Source organism: Gigantopelta aegis, chromosome 8, assembly GCF_016097555.1.
Source record: "Gigantopelta aegis isolate Gae_Host chromosome 8, Gae_host_genome, whole genome shotgun sequence".
NCBI lineage: Eukaryota > Metazoa > Mollusca > Gastropoda > Neomphalida > Peltospiridae > Gigantopelta > Gigantopelta aegis.
In genome coordinates, this window is record NC_054706.1 from 52,502,355 (window position 1) to 52,519,380 (window position 17,026).

The 17,026-nt window shown below is 36.1% G+C and overlaps 1 protein-coding gene across 6 annotated transcripts in view; it reads right to left on the reverse strand.

Annotated features, from left to right (window-relative positions):
• The window catches only part of LOC121378891, a 171,012-nt gene that overhangs the window by 30,278 nt on the left and 123,708 nt on the right, over positions 1-17,026 (reverse strand). For 5 of the 6 annotated variants that reach the window (XM_041507251.1, XM_041507252.1, XM_041507253.1 and 2 more), the window contains 2 exons: positions 10,961-11,765; positions 6,833-7,080 (listed from right to left, as the gene is read on the reverse strand). In XM_041507251.1, the coding sequence (XP_041363185.1) occupies positions 6,833-7,080; positions 10,961-11,765 (1,053 nt within the window). The remainder of the gene's footprint in view (positions 1-6,832; positions 7,081-10,960; positions 11,766-17,026) is intronic. The other variant, XM_041507254.1, reaches the window with a different exon arrangement.

Here is a 17,026-nt window from a genome sequence, read left to right on the forward strand (position 1 = left end):
ATAGCACATACCACAGCCTTTGATATAACAGTTGTGGTGCACTGGTTGGAAAAAAAAATAGCCCAATGGTCCCACAGACGGGGATCGATCCTAGACCGACCATGCATCAAGCGAGTGCTTTACTACTGGGCTACGTCCCACCCTGTTTAAAAAGGAACCCATAATGGTTTCTTGTTTTTGTTTATGGAGGGACTGGGTGTTTCAAACATCCTGTATGCTGTTCTTGCTGTAGATTATGTGTGATAACTACATGTATGATATGCAGGTACATGTACTAATCTAGGTTTTAAAAAGTAGGAAACATGACTTGTTCCTTCCTGAAGAAAGATGAGAAGTTTGATACAAATGGTCTTAGAAAACATTTATCAGTACCAGTACATTTTATCCTGTTTTGCATCAAAAATAGAAGAAAAAACCCAGTTCATTTGGAAAGGTTTTGAACTGTACAACTGGTCGTAATCAAATAATTCATTATCAAATACTACTACTTTTGGTATTAAAAATTAAGCAAACAAATTGAACACTTCCATTAAAACCATGATACTATTAAGTAACTTTTAATGTGTCATTGTTATATTAAATTGAAATTAATAATTAGTATTTTCAGACATCATTAAAATGAATTCAGCCGAGAACCAAACAACGCTCAACTGGTCAACTGTAAATGCCAAATTAAAAAAAAGGACTAACAAGGTACTACCTACCGTAAGAGAGCTATGACATTAAATAAGTCAGTGTCTAGCATCTGTTGTGTGATTTTGTTTTTTAAACTGGATTAGGTCCGCAATATTATGACGACTTCTCCTTCTCATTATTACTAACAACTCAACAACTTGAGCCAGTTTTCGGGAAAAAAAAGCAAGAAAAAAGAAGAAAAAAAACGAAGAAAAAAAAACCCCTTTTGCCAAATGGATCAGTCCCTAACATGTTTGAAAGCCTTAACATGTTATCTACATATTAAACATCACTGTGGAGATATACTAAACAGTCAACTAAACATATCAGGGGCGGGATATAGCTCAGTGGTAAAGTGCTTGCCTTATGCGTGGTCGGTCTAGAATCAATCCCCATAGGTAAGCCTATTGGGCTATTTCTCATTCTAGCCAGTGCACCACTATTGGTATATCAGGGTGTATACTACCAAATCAAATCCCACAGACGACAATAGTAACATATGTAGCTAAAACTCCTACCTAAAGCGTATCAATTGACATAAAATGCCACGGATATAAATACTACCATCCCTCACCCTTAAAGTGATCCAGAAAAAATTAGGGGTCAAGCTGCTAATTCCTGAGATAACGCGTAGCATCTATGAGTCTATGACTACCCTAGTTCCACATAAAATTTGATTTTTAAAAAAAAAATTGCAGGTACCCCATACATGTTTTTTACAACCAACACATTCACATTTATCACCAATCACAGGACTTGTGGTGTTCACTTCTCTATCAAAAGTTGGGTGCACCTCAAACTTTGACCCAGCCAGAAGTTATTTGGTTTATTACTACCATCAAAGGCCATAGTACATGTATGTGCTATCCTGTCTGTGGGATGGTGAATATAAAAGATGCTTTGTTAATAATGGAAAAATATAGCTTTTCTTCTCTAACACTATATGCCAACATTACCAAATATTTGACATCCAACAGCTGATGATTAATAAATCAATGTGCTGTAGTAGCGTCATTAAACAAAATGAACATTAACTTGTTAAACACCTCACCAAAGACCCGACTTCATATGTGGCCATTTGTAAATTTACATTCATTGAAAGGATTCTCGAGTTTCATTTCCTGAACACATTCTCTGGGCCAGAGGAACGGCTGGATGAATAAAGCACAACTAGATCTCATCTGAATTGAAACATCTCATATTACCATTAGACATAATCCAAGAAAAATGGATTCAGTGTGCCGAGAGAGTTTTATCAATATTCATGCAACTTGATGAAACGTATCCCCGAGGATGTGTATGATAACTTAAGACTCATCCCAAATACAAGTCCAATGTGATTCTAAAAAGCACTCAGGCAGAAAATGATTCATCTAAAGTGAACTTTGGTGTAAATAATATTATTGATCCTTACAAACTATCACTGCAAATCCCCAAAGTATTTATTAAAAAAGAAGAAGAAGAAAAAAAAGGGAGTAAAATTGCTTCGTTTTATAAAGCTTCAATATTGCATGTTTGCGCAATATTGTATGGGCAACATGGAATTTTCATTACATACAGTAGACATTACTTTATGGTGCTAAATATTTGTATTACATAAAATGACATTATATGGTTCTCACAAATTACAGTGAAACCCTTCTAGTCTGGACACCTACAGAAACAAGTAAAAAGTCTGGTTTTAAGACATATCTGCTTCAGAGAGGTTCTGTTCTGTACTGATATTTACAAAGGGACCATGAGGAACGTCCAGTATTGAGGGACTTCCAGTTTACAGAGGGTCCAGTTTAGAGGGGTTTTCACTGTAATATGATTTTCTTCTTCAGTGTTTGTGTTTAGATTAATTTAAAGATTTGCTCAAAGAAATATCTAAAAGTAACTGCTGATTAAATGGACAGATATTTGTATGGGTTATCTGACCATATCATTACCGGCTTTGGTGGTGTCGTGGTTAGGCCATCGGTCTACAGGCTGGTAGGTACTGGGTTCGGATCCCAGTCGAGGCATGGGATTTTTAATCCAGATGCCGACTCCAAACCCTGAGTGAGTGCTCCGCAAGGCTCATTGGGTAGGTGTAAACCATTTGCACCGACCAGTGATCCATAACTGGTTCAACAAAGGCCATGGTTTGTGCTATCCTGCCTGTGGGAAGCGCAGATAAAAGATCTCTTGCTGCCTGTCATAAAAGAGTAGCCTATGTGGCGACAGCAGGTTTCCTCTAAAAAACAGTGTCAGAATGACCACATGTTTGACGTCCAATAGCCGATGATAAGATAAAAAATCAATGTGCTCTAGTGGCGTCATTAAATAAAATAAACGTTTTTTTACTGACAATATCATACATTAAAAAAACAAAAATTAGATCAGAATTTTATTCCTTTAGATTTGTTCCAAGACAGAGAAAAGAAAACTACAAGGCCATGAGAAAATGAACCTCACCTAACAATCCATCAACAAAAACTCCATGTTATTTGTGCGAGTCAAACTATATAAATGTCTCGACATTAAAGTTAATCATAATTTTTATGTAATTTACAACACTATTGGTTGTCACCCATTTCTACAGAATGTCTGTCCTTCATCTGACGCTATTTATTCTCACCCATGTGTAAAGATCTCCTGTCCTCTCACCCATTTCTATAAAATGTACAAAGTTGCTATTTATTCTCACCCATGTGTAAAGATCTCCTGTCCTCTCACCCATTTCTATAAAATGTACAAAGTTGCTATTTATTCTCACCCATGTGTAAAGTTCTCCTGTCCTCTCACCCATTTCTATAAAATGTACAAAGTTGCTATTTATTCTCACCCATGTGTAAAGTTCTCCTGTCCTCTCACCCATTTCTATAAAATGTACAAAGTTGCTATTTATTCTCACCCATGTGTAAAGATCTCCTGTCCTCTCACCCATTTCTATAAAATGTACAAAGTTGCTATTTATTCTCACCCATGTGTAAAGTTCTCCTGTCCTCTCACCCATTTCTATAAAATGTACAAAGTTGCTATTTATTCTCACCCATGTGTAAAGTTCTCCTGTCCTCTCACCCATTTCTATAAAATGTACAAAGTTGCTATTTATTCTCACCCATGTGTAAAGATCTCCTGTCCTCTCACCCATTTCTATAAAATGTACAAAGTTGCTATTTATTCTCACCCATGTGTAAAGTTCTCCTGTCCTCTCACCCATTTCTATAAAATGTACAAAGTTGCTATTTATTCTCACCCATGTGTAAAGTTCTCCTGTCCTCTCACCCATTTCTATAAAATGTACAAAGTTGCTATTTATTCTCACCCATGTGTAAAGATCTCCTGTCCTCTCACCCATTTCTATAAAATGTACAAAGTTGCTATTTGTTCTCACCCATTTCTAAAGAATGTCTGTTCAGTTACCCATGTCTTTAGAATATCCATCTTTCACCTAACATTATTTATTCTCACCCATTTGTATAGAATGTCTGTCCTATCAACCATTTCTATAGAATGTCCAACCTTCACTTAACACTATTTATTCTCACCCATTTGTATAGAAAGTCTATCCTATCAACCATTTCTATAGAATATCCAGTCTTCACTTAAAACAATTTATTCTCACCCATTTGTATAGAATCTCTGTCTTCAAACCCATTTTTATAGGATACACAATGTCACAATTTATTAGATCACCTATTTATACAGAATGTACGATGTCATTATTCTTACCCTTTTCTATAGAATGTACAAAGTCACCAGTTTTCTCACATATATTTCTATAGATTGTACAATGTCACTATTTATTTTCACCAATTTCTACAGAATTTTTACAATGTTACTATTTATTCTCACCCACTTTTAAGGAATGCACAATGTCACTATTTATTCCTACCCATTTCTATGGAATGTACAATGTCACTATTTGTTCTCACCCCTGTATATAGAATGTCCGTCCTTATATTAAACTCACACCCATTTTTACAAAATGTACAATGTCACTATTTGTTCCCACTTATTTGTACATAAGCTACAATGTCACAATTTGTTCTCTCACCCATTTCTACAAAATGTACAATGTCATAATTTGTTCTCACCCATTTATACAGTGTACAATGTCACTAATTGATCTCACCTATTTATACAGTATCAGTCCTCACACTCATGCCCATTTTTATAGAATATACAATGTCACTATTTGTTCTCATTCCATGTCTACTAAAATGTCCATCCTCATACTCCCACCCATTTCTACAGAATGTATAATGCCACTATTTTTTCTCGCTAATTTCTGTGCAATGTCCGTCCTCACATTTACACACATTTCTATAGAAATGTACAATGTCAATAATATTCTCACCCATTCCTACTGAATGTACAATGTCGCTATTTGTGTTAAGTTTTTTCTACAGAATGTCTGTCTTCTCACCTATTTCTATAGAAAGAAAGAAATGTTTTATTTAACGACGCACTCAACACATTTTATTTACGATTATATGGCGTCAGACATATGGTTAAGGACCACACAGATTTTGAGAGGAAATCCGCTGTCGCCACTACATGGCCTACTCTTCCGATTAGCAGCAAGGTATCTTTTATTTGCGCTTCCCACAGGCAGGATAGCACAAACCATGGCCTTTGTTGAACCAGTTATGGATCACTGGTCGGTTCAAGTGGTTTACACCTACCCATTGAGCCTTGCGGAGCACTCACTCGGGGTTTGGAGTCGGTATCTGGATTAAAAATCCCATGCCTCGACTGGGATCCGAACCCGTTACCTACCAGCCTGTAGACCGATGGCTTACCACGACACCACCGAGGCGGTCTATTTCTATAGAATGTACAATTCACTATTTATTGGCCCAGTGATAAAGCGTTCACTTGATGCACGGTCAGTTTAGGATCAATCCCTGTCAGTGAGCCCATTGGGCTATTTCTCACTACAGCCAGTGCACCAAGACTGGTACATTAAAGCTGTGGTATGTGCTATCCTGTCTATGGGATGATGCATATAAAAGATCCCTTGCTGCTAATCGAAAAGAATACCCCATGAAGTGGCAACATCAGGTTTCCTCCCTCAATATCTATGTGGTCCTTAACCATATGTCCAATGCCATATAACTGTAAATAAAATGTGTTGAGTGTGTCGTTAAATAAACCATTTCATTCCTTCCTTATATTCTAATGAAAACCCTGTTCCCTAATTGCTAAGGTATAATATTATCCTATTCCATAACAGAGATACATTGTTGGCATCAAAATAACTTCAGTTTTTATCTAGTATTTCTGAAGCTAAAATATCTTAATATTTAAACTGTAGGACTTTCTCGCTACAGCCATTGCACCACGACTGGTACATCAAAGGCTGTGGTATGTGCTATCCTGTCTATGTGATGATGCATATAAAAGATCCCTTGTTGCTAATCGAAAAGAATACCCCATGAAGTGGCAACAGCGGGTTTCCTCCCTCAATATCTGTGTAGTCCTTAACCATATGTCTGACGCCATATAACTGTAAATAAAACATATTGAGAGCGTCGTTAAATAAACCATTTCCTTCCTTCCATATAACCGTAAATAAAATGTGTTGAGTGCGTCGTTAATAAACCATTTCCTTCCTGTATTCAAATATTAAAATGTTTTGTTTAAAAAGGAGTTGTCTCCTTACTTTGAAATATACTGTTTTAAAGTACATGTTATACCTTCAGTGGACTATATCTAAACTGGATTCAAGGGGGACTGACGAAGTGTACTGGTATATACATTTCCTTCCTTCCATAATAAATAGACCGGCCTCGGTGGCGTTGTGGTTAGGCCATCAGTCCACAGGCTGGTAGGTACTGGGTTCAGATCCCAGTCGAGGCATGGGATTTTTAATCCAGATACCGACTCCAAAGCCTGAGTGAGTGCTCCGCAAGGCTCAATGGGTAGGTGTAAACTACTTGCACTGACCAGTGATCCATAACTGGTTCAACAGTGGGAAGTGCAAATAAAAGATCCCTTGCTGCCTGTTGTAAAAGAGTAGCCTATGTGGCAACATTGGGTTTCCTCTAAAAAATTGTCAGAATGACCATATGTTTGACGTCCAATAGCCGATGATAAGATACAAAATCATTGTGCTCTAGTGGCATCGTTAAATAAAACAAACTTTACTTTCTAATGAATATACATTGTCACTATTTGTTCTCACCCATTTCCACGGAGTGTCCGTCCTTGACCTTGATAAGCTTCTCATTGAGATCCTTGACCTCATCCTGCACAGAGGCGTACTCGAATTCCTTCAGCTTGAGCTGCTCCAGGAGCTGCTGGTTGGCTCGCTCCAGGCTGTCAAAATCATCATCACATGGGTGAGACGGGTGAGACGGGTGAGACGGGTGGGACGGGTGAGACGCGGCCGGGGCGGCTAACACATCACACACTGGTGCACATATCTCACTACTTGACACGCAAAACAAAACAAAACAAAAAACAAAAGGTCAGATGCAAACGATACTACCAGCCAGAAGACAGAGCCTGTTGTAACCGGAACGAGCGTCAGTCGGTAAATCAGTCAGTCAGTATTTTTTTGTGTACAACAGGTGTCTGCTGTGCCTCCTTGCTGGTTAAAAATAAAACATACAAAAAACACTTTACAGCAGAATGCCAACCGTTAAACTGTTTAAGTGTTTATACTATTATTGATTTTTTTTTTTTTAATGTCATTTTAATTTCATTGAGCCATATTTCTTTTTTTCTTTTTTTTTTCTCTCTTCATTTTTCTTCCTTTAGCTACAACTATAAGATGCAATTTTTATTTTATTTTATTATTTTTTTTATTTTACAAACTAATTTTACTCAAATTATGGGTCAGGTTACTGAAACAAAAATGCTTTTATGAATGGTCTAGCGAATATAATTATTTACAAACAAAGTATTAAATTCTAATTATTTTGGTAATTATTAGGAAAACAAAAATGGTTGTTTAATACATATCATCACATTATTTTGTCAATGGCTAGAAATGTGGTAAATCGGACTCACGTGAGATAACAAATCCACCATTGCCATAAACAGGTAGGCTTCTTTTTCAATTAGGAGCATGAGTTTGTATTTTCAAAACACAGAACATCACATAGCATTACCTTTCATATACCAGTTGGGAAGCACTGGTATATTATAAATACAAATGGTTTAGAAAAAAAAAAATGTATCTCCATTTAAGCAATCTTTATAATTACATTCATTCTTTTGTTCATTTGTTTGTTTGGCCATTCATTCATTCATTCATTTGTTCATTTGTTCGTTTGGCCATTCATTCATTCATTCATTCATTTATTCATTCATTATTCGTTTTATTTAAACAAATATAGTGTTATACATTTTGTTTAACATCACAACTGCAAGGAAGTTACCTCTACTTTAAGCAATCTTTATAATCACATTCATTCACTTATTCATTCATTCAATCATTCATTCATTCATTTATTCATTCATTTATGTTTCATTCATTTTGTTTAAACAAACATTTTGTGTCATATATTTTGTTTAATATCACAACTGCAAGGAACCCACACATTTTCTATTTAATTGAAAGATCTAATACTTTTATTAACATTGATTTTTGTGTAAAATAACCCTATAGGTTTACTGGCTATCACTGACAAGTAAATGTGATTTTTCAACTAATTCTAGAATTTCACATTTTCTGTGCAATTGATTCCCCTTCCCTTGACAAAAATTGGCTGACAAGTTCTTTTACTGAGAATTTTTTATGCCTTTCAAGATATTTCTTTATTTTTCAAATTATTAAGTTTTACTGGTACATGTACCTATCATGTAACTTACTGGCACTAATCACCAGAATACAAAACGTACACTATTTATTTTAAATATTTAAAATTACTAACATTTTGCAGAAAAACAGCTACAAGTATTATAAATGTTGAACGATATATCTTTAATTTTTTATATATATATACATGTATATATATTCCACACCTAATTAATTTAATTTTATAGGCCATATGGCATTATTTTCAATTACCAACATTTCACAGGGAGTTCTTGTCAGGATATGTTTTTAAATTGAGAAGAAAAAAAAAGTCAATAATAATAGCCTATACAAAATCAATATTATGGATGGGTGCTATTTGGAGGTGGTGGGTTAACAAAATCAATACTTTTGATGGGTGCTATTTGGAGGTGGTGGGTTTAACAAAATCAACATTTCTGATGGGTGCTATTTGGAGGAGGTGGGTTTAACAAAATCAATACTTTTAATGGGTGCTATTTGGAGGTGGTGGGTTAACAAAATCAATACTTTTGATGGGTGCTATTTGGAGGTGTTGGGTTAAAAAAATCAATACTTTTGATGGGTGCTATTTGGAGGTGGTGGGTTAACAAAATCAATACTTTTGATGGGTGCTATTTGGAGGTGGTGGGTTAACAAAATCAATACTTTTGATGGGTGCTATTTGGAGGAGGTGGGTTTAACAAAATCAATACTTTTAATGGGTGCTATTTGGAGGTGGTGGGTTAAAAAAATCAATACTTTTGATGGGTGCTATTTGGAGGTGGTGGGTTAAAAAAATCAATACTTTTGATGGGTGCTATTTGGAGGTGGTGGGTTAACAAAATCAATACTTTTGATGGGTGCTATTTGGAGGTGGTGGGTTAACAAAATCAATACTTTTGATGGGTGCTATTTGGAGGTGGTGGGTTAACAAAATCAATACTTTTGATGGGTGCTATTTGGAGGTGGTGGGTTAACAAAATCAATACTTTTGATGGGTGCTATTTGGAGGTGGTGGGTTTAACAAAATCAATACTTTTGATGGGTGCTATTTGGAGGTGGTGGGTTAACAAAATCAATACTTTTGATGGGTGCTATTTGGAGGTGGTGGGTTAACAAAATCAATACTTTTTAATGGGTGCTATTTGGAGGTGGTGGGTTTAACAAAATCAATACTTTTGATGGGTGCTATTTGGAGGTGGTGGGTTTAACAAAATCAATATTTTTGATGGGTGCTAATTAGAGGTGGTTGGTTTAACAAAAACCAGGCTAAGGATTTTCGAAGCTATCTTAGCACTACGAAATCGTAAAACCATTGTAGAGCCCTATGGAGTCACTACAGCACATGCCATAGTGATGTCTTAGCCTACAATGGTTCTATGATTTCATAACGCAAAGATAGCTTTGAAAATATGGGCCCAGATCTCATTATATATACTCTGAGACACATAAATAAATATGTTTTATCTCGATACCTTTTATTTATATCAAAGGTTTGGCAGTTCTGCTTAACAAAAAATAAGAACAAACAAATAAACCCAAATGAAAATCATAAACAAAATCGGAAGACTAACCAGTACATATATATATGTAAGAGTGCAGTGGACACTAGACTTGTACAAAAACTAAAATAAATAACATACAAACCCCTCATTCCAACAAATGACATGGACATGGAAAAACAATAGACAGTAAAAATCAATTTAACGATTAAATAAAATAAAATAAAAACATATAAAAAACCATATACTACAGGTGCTGAATATGTACACAACACTGATATAAACACATAGCATACCAGTAATCTACTATAGTTTACATGTAGATGCAAAAAATAATAAACTTTGACATGGATGGTTCACAAAAATACTATGTGTATTAACATGCATCCTATTGCAAACACTATACTTTTCATTTGCCAGTAACATCAATATTTATTTCACAATTCAATATTGTGTGATGAAAATGATTCTATATTTTTGAAAATTAAAAGAACATATATACTGTGCTAATATTCGCAAACACATTTCAATAAAATTGCATAAAACATATCACAAAAAGCCAAGTTGACAGTTAGCATTTTGATTTGCTGTATTTGGTTTGTCTCAAAATTACCATACTAAGGGTACATCTCTATATGTACGTATTGCATGAAGTTACAATGTTGATCGTTTCCATACCATCCATGAAGAGAGAATTTCAAAAGGACACAGTAAGAATATTGATTATTTAAACTTCCTGGCCATGTTGATAATGATGCTTTCTTCCATATGACATCATTTTCTGTGGGATTCCACACTTCCATGATTGGTGAATCCATGAAAAATCACTTGCAAAGTGATTCCAAATTCAAATACATGGATCACTCACTGTTCGTGGTTAGCACAGACATTGCAGAAACATTATTTCCATAATTAATGGATTTAAGGAAAAACAAACATAAAAACATAGTTTAATAATATTTTTTGCGAAGGACCGGTTTAAACAGTGTTTGAAGAACTTACTTGCAATAGTATTACATATCACAAGAAAAACAAACCCACATACCTTGCAATGTTGGTTTTGGTCATACTGCCGTCTGTAATACTGGATTCGTCCCCGATGCTGACCTCGGACGTTTTCTCCACAGGAGACGTGTCTTCCGGTGAATCCCAGTACGGGGTCAGCATCAGGGGTGGAGGTTTCTTCGACTTGCTTTCACCCGCTGCCGCCCCCTCGTCCTGTGAGGGAGACAACTCCTGCTTGGCCATCAGCTCTTCTTTGCCTTGCTGCAGGCTGCGCTTCTGTGCCTCCAGATAGATGGCTGTTGATATGTCGTGCGAAAGTCCCTTCATCAGTTCCCACTCGTGAAGTTTGTGTGCGAAATCTGCTGTCACCTTATACTCTGCCAGAGGGCTGAGAATGGGGTTCTTGAAGCTAGTGTCAACGTCCGACTGGCTCAGTCGACCCTTCATCTTCTCCAGCTTGGCCTCCCGTTCCAGTGCGCGAAGCCTTTCCTTCTCCAGTCTCATCTTTTCTTTGTCCAGCTTCACCTGCTCTCTCTCGACCTTCTGTATCTCTCTTTCTCGCTGTTTCTCCAGCTTCTCTTTCTCCTTCTCCTCACGTGACTTCTTGCTCTTTGGTCGATCTTCCTTCCGTAACTTCGTTCCTTTTCTTTCTATCTCAGGACTCCCGGGGTCCTTTCGGTATTTCCTCCGTTCCCACTCCTGGAGTTTTCGGCTGAAACTCTCAGTGATTCGGTGCTGAATTTCGTCCACGTTGGCGGCAGCATTCATTGGCTCACCGGGCGTGGTCACACCTTCTGCAGATTCCTCTTCAGAACTGTCATGACCTGCACCGTGCCGCAATGAACCTATAAGCAAGATAAAAGTACCATTCTGAATATTTTTCTTTCTTTTTCTTAAATAGCTAAAAATAAGATGAAATTTCAAGACGAGTACTGCTAAAACAATACATGTCCGCTACCCAGAGTTTCACATGACGCAGGAATCTTGCGTATTTGACGCAACATTTACCTAAAATACTCCTAAATAAAATCTGTGTGCGTCATGGTTGACACAAAATATTTCCGATGGCAATTGATTTTACATTAAAAAAAATTTAATACATAAAAACCTAATGACTAATTCAATTAAATTTCAATTCAATTTATTGCACGATATCAAACAAACTGGTGTCAGCAAACAGAAAAAAAGAAAAGCATATAACATGAACGAAGTTCAATACAAAAATAGCCGAGCGGTTTAACTGGTTCCCAAGCGTATCAATACGTTTAACATAACTTAAGTGTTAAAACCAGTGTGGCTCATGTAGTATGCCAGTCCCTTTGTCTAAATTTAGATCATCACGACAATGTTGAATATGCGGTCTTTATACGAATATCAGCCGCGAGTTTTTTGTGGGGTTTTTTCCAGCTGTCAATCATTTTAACCTTAAAAAAACACAATTAAACATCTAAAAACCTAATGACTACCAAGTTTCAGAACAAATATAGCCTAGCGGTTTAACTGGTTCCCAACCGTATCAATACGTTTAACATAACTTAAGTGTTAAAACCAGTGTGGCTCATGTAGTATGCCAGTCCCTTTGTCTAAATTTAGATCATCACGACAATGTTGAATATGCGGTCTTTATACGAATATCAGCCGCGAGTTTTTTGTGGGGTTTTTTCCAGCTGTCAATCATTTTAACCTTAAAAAAACACAATTAAACATCTAAAAACCTAATGACTACCAAGTTTCAGAACAAATATAGCCTAGCGGTTTAACTGGTTCCCAACCGTATCAATACGTTTAACATAACTTAAGTGTTAAAACCAGTGTGGCTCATGTAGTATGCCAGTCCCTTTGTCTAAATTTAGATCATCACGACAATGTTGAATATGCGGTCTTTATACGAATATCAGCCGCGAGTTTTTTGTGGGGTTTTTTCCAGCTGTCAATCATTTTAACCTTAAAAAAACACAATTAAACATCTAAAAACCTAATGACTACCAAGTTTCAGAACAAATATAGCCTAGCGGTTTAACTGGTTCCCAACCGTATCAATACGTTTAACATAACTTAAGTGTTAAAACCAGTGTGGCTCATGTAGTATGCCAGTCCCTTTGTCTAAATTTAGATCATCACGACAATGTTGAATATGCGGTCTTTATACGAATATCAGCCGCGAGTTTTTTGTGGGGTTTTTTCCAGCTGTCAATCATTTTAACCTTAAAAAAACACAATTAAACATCTAAAAACCTAATGACTACCAAGTTTCAGAACAAATATAGCCTAGCGGTTTAACTGGTTCCCAACCGTATCAATACGTTTAACATAACTTAAGTGTTAAAACCAGTGTGGCTCATGTAGTATGCCAGTCCCTTTGTCTAAATTTAGATCATCACGACAATGTTGAATATGCGGTCTTTATACGAATATCAGCCGCGAGTTTTTTGTGGGGTTTTTTCCAGCTGTCAATCATTTTAACCTTAAAAAAACACAATTAAACATCTAAAAACCTAATGACTACCAAGTTTCAGAACAAATATAGCCTAGCGGTTTAACTGGTTCCCAACCGTATCAATACGTTTAACATAACTTAAGTGTTAAAACCAGTGTGGCTCATGTAGTATGCCAGTCCCTTTGTCTAAATTTAGATCATCACGACAATGTTGAATATGCGGTCTTTATACGAATATCAGCCGCGAGTTTTTTGTGGGGTTTTTTCCAGCTGTCAATCATTTTAACCTTAAAAAAACACAATTAAACATCTAAAAACCTAATGACTACCAAGTTTCAGAACAAATATAGCCTAGCGGTTTAACTGGTTCCCAACCGTATCAATACGTTTAACATAACTTAAGTGTTAAAACCAGTGTGGCTCATGTAGTATGCCAGTCCCTTTGTCTAAATTTAGATCATCACGACAATGTTGAATATGCGGTCTTTATACGAATATCAGCCGCGAGTTTTTTGTGGGGTTTTTTCCAGCTGTCAATCATTTTAACCTTAAAAAAACACAATTAAACATCTAAAAACCTAATGACTACCAAGTTTCAGAACAAATATAGCCTAGCGGTTTAACTGGTTCCCAACCGTATCAATACGTTTAACATAACTTAAGTGTTAAAACCAGTGTGGCTCATGTAGTATGCCAGTCCCTTTGTCTAAATTTAGATCATCACGACAATGTTGAATATGCGGTCTTTATACGAATATCAGCCGCGAGTTTTTTGTGGGGTTTTTTCCAGCTGTCAATCATTTTAACCTTAAAAAAACACAATTAAACATCTAAAAACCTAATGACTACCAAGTTTCAGAACAAATATAGCCTAGCGGTTTAACTGGTTCCCAACCGTATCAATACGTTTAACATAACTTAAGTGTTAAAACCAGTGTGGCTCATGTAGTATGCCAGTCCCTTTGTCTAAATTTAGATCATCACGACAATGTTGAATATGCGGTCTTTATACGAATATCAGCCGCGAGTTTTTTGTGGGGTTTTTTCCAGCTGTCAATCATTTTAACCTTAAAAAAACACAATTAAACATCTAAAAACCTAATGACTACCAAGTTTCAGAACAAATATAGCCTAGCGGTTTAACTGGTTCCCAACCGTATCAATACGTTTAACATAACTTAAGTGTTAAAACCAGTGTGGCTCATGTAGTATGCCAGTCCCTTTGTCTAAATTTAGATCATCACGACAATGTTGAATATGCGGTCTTTATACGAATATCAGCCGCGAGTTTTTTGTGGGGTTTTTTCCAGCTGTCAATCATTTTAACCTTAAAAAAACACAATTAAACATCTAAAAACCTAATGACTACCAAGTTTCAGAACAAATATAGCCTAGCGGTTTAACTGGTTCCCAACCGTATCAATACGTTTAACATAACTTAAGTGTTAAAACCAGTGTGGCTCATGTAGTATGCCAGTCCCTTTGTCTAAATTTAGATCATCACGACAATGTTGAATATGCGGTCTTTATACGAATATCAGCCGCGAGTTTTTTGTGGGTTTTTTTCCAGCTGTCAATCATTTTAACCTTAAAAAAACACAATTAAACATCTAAAAACCTAATGACTACCAAGTTTCAGAACAAATATAGCCTAGCGGTTTAACTGGTTCCCAACCGTATCAATACGTTTAACATAACTTAAGTGTTAAAACCAGTGTGGCTCATGTAGTATGCCAGTCCCTTTGTCTAAATTTAGATCATCACGACAATGTTGAATATGCGGTCTTTATACGAATATCAGCCGCGAGTTTTTTGTGGGGTTTTTTCCAGCTGTCAATCATTTTAACCTTAAAAAAACACAATTAAACATCTAAAAACCTAATGACTACCAAGTTTCAGAACAAATATAGCCTAGCGGTTTAACTGGTTCCCAACCGTATCAATACGTTTAACATAACTTAAGTGTTAAAACCAGTGTGGCTCATGTAGTATGCCAGTCCCTTTGTCTAAATTTAGATCATCACGACAATGTTGAATATGCGGTCTTTATACGAATATCAGCCGCGAGTTTTTTGTGGGGTTTTTTCCAGCTGTCAATCATTTTAACCTTAAAAAAACACAATTAAACATCTAAAAACCTAATGACTACCAAGTTTCAGAACAAATATAGCCTAGCGGTTTAACTGGTTCCCAACCGTATCAATACGTTTAACATAACTTAAGTGTTAAAACCAGTGTGGCTCATGTAGTATGCCAGTCCCTTTGTCTAAATTTAGATCATCACGACAATGTTGAATATGCGGTCTTTATACGAATATCAGCCGCGAGTTTTTTGTGGGGTTTTTTCCAGCTGTCAATCATTTTAACCTTAAAAAAACACAATTAAACATCTAAAAACCTAATGACTACCAAGTTTCAGAACAAATATAGCCTAGCGGTTTAACTGGTTCCCAACCGTATCAATACGTTTAACATAACTTAAGTGTTAAAACCAGTGTGGCTCATGTAGTATGCCAGTCCCTTTGTCTAAATTTAGATCATCACGACAATGTTGAATATGCGGTCTTTATACGAATATCAGCCGCGAGTTTTTTGTGGGGTTTTTTCCAGCTGTCAATCATTTTAACCTTAAAAAAACACAATTAAACATCTAAAAACCTAATGACTACCAAGTTTCAGAACAAATATAGCCTAGCGGTTTAACTGGTTCCCAACCGTATCAATACGTTTAACATAACTTAAGTGTTAAAACCAGTGTGGCTCATGTAGTATGCCAGTCCCTTTGTCTAAATTTAGATCATCACGACAATGTTGAATATGCGGTCTTTATACGAATATCAGCCGCGAGTTTTTTGTGGGGTTTTTTCCAGCTGTCAATCATTTTAACCTTAAAAAAACACAATTAAACATCTAAAAACCTAATGACTACCAAGTTTCAGAACAAATATAGCCTAGCGGTTTAACTGGTTCCCAACCGTATCAATACGTTTAACATAACTTAAGTGTTAAAACCAGTGTGGCTCATGTAGTATGCCAGTCCCTTTGTCTAAATTTAGATCATCACGACAATGTTGAATATGCGGTCTTTATACGAATATCAGCCGCGAGTTTTTTGTGGGGTTTTTTCCAGCTGTCAATCATTTTAACCTTAAAAAAACACAATTAAACATCTAAAAACCTAATGACTACCAAGTTTCAGAACAAATATAGCCTAGCGGTTTAACTGGTTCCCAACCGTATCAATACGTTTAACATAACTTAAGTGTTAAAACCAGTGTGGCTCATGTAGTATGCCAGTCCCTTTGTCTAAATTTAGATCATCACGACAATGTTGAATATGCGGTCTTTATACGAATATCAGCCGCGAGTTTTTTGTGGGGGTTTTTCCAGCTGTCAATCATTTTAACCTTAAAAAAACACAATTAAACATCTAAAAACCTAATGACTACCAAGTTTCAGAACAAATATAGCCTAGCGGTTTAACTGGTTCCCAACCGTATCAATACGTTTAACATAACTTAAGTGTTAAAACCAGTGTGGCTCATGTAGTATGCCAGTCCCTTTGTCTAAATTTAGATCATCACGACAATGTTGAATATGCGGTCTTTATACGAATATCAGCCGCGAGTTTTTTGTGGGGGTTTTTCCAGCTGTCAATCATTTTAACCT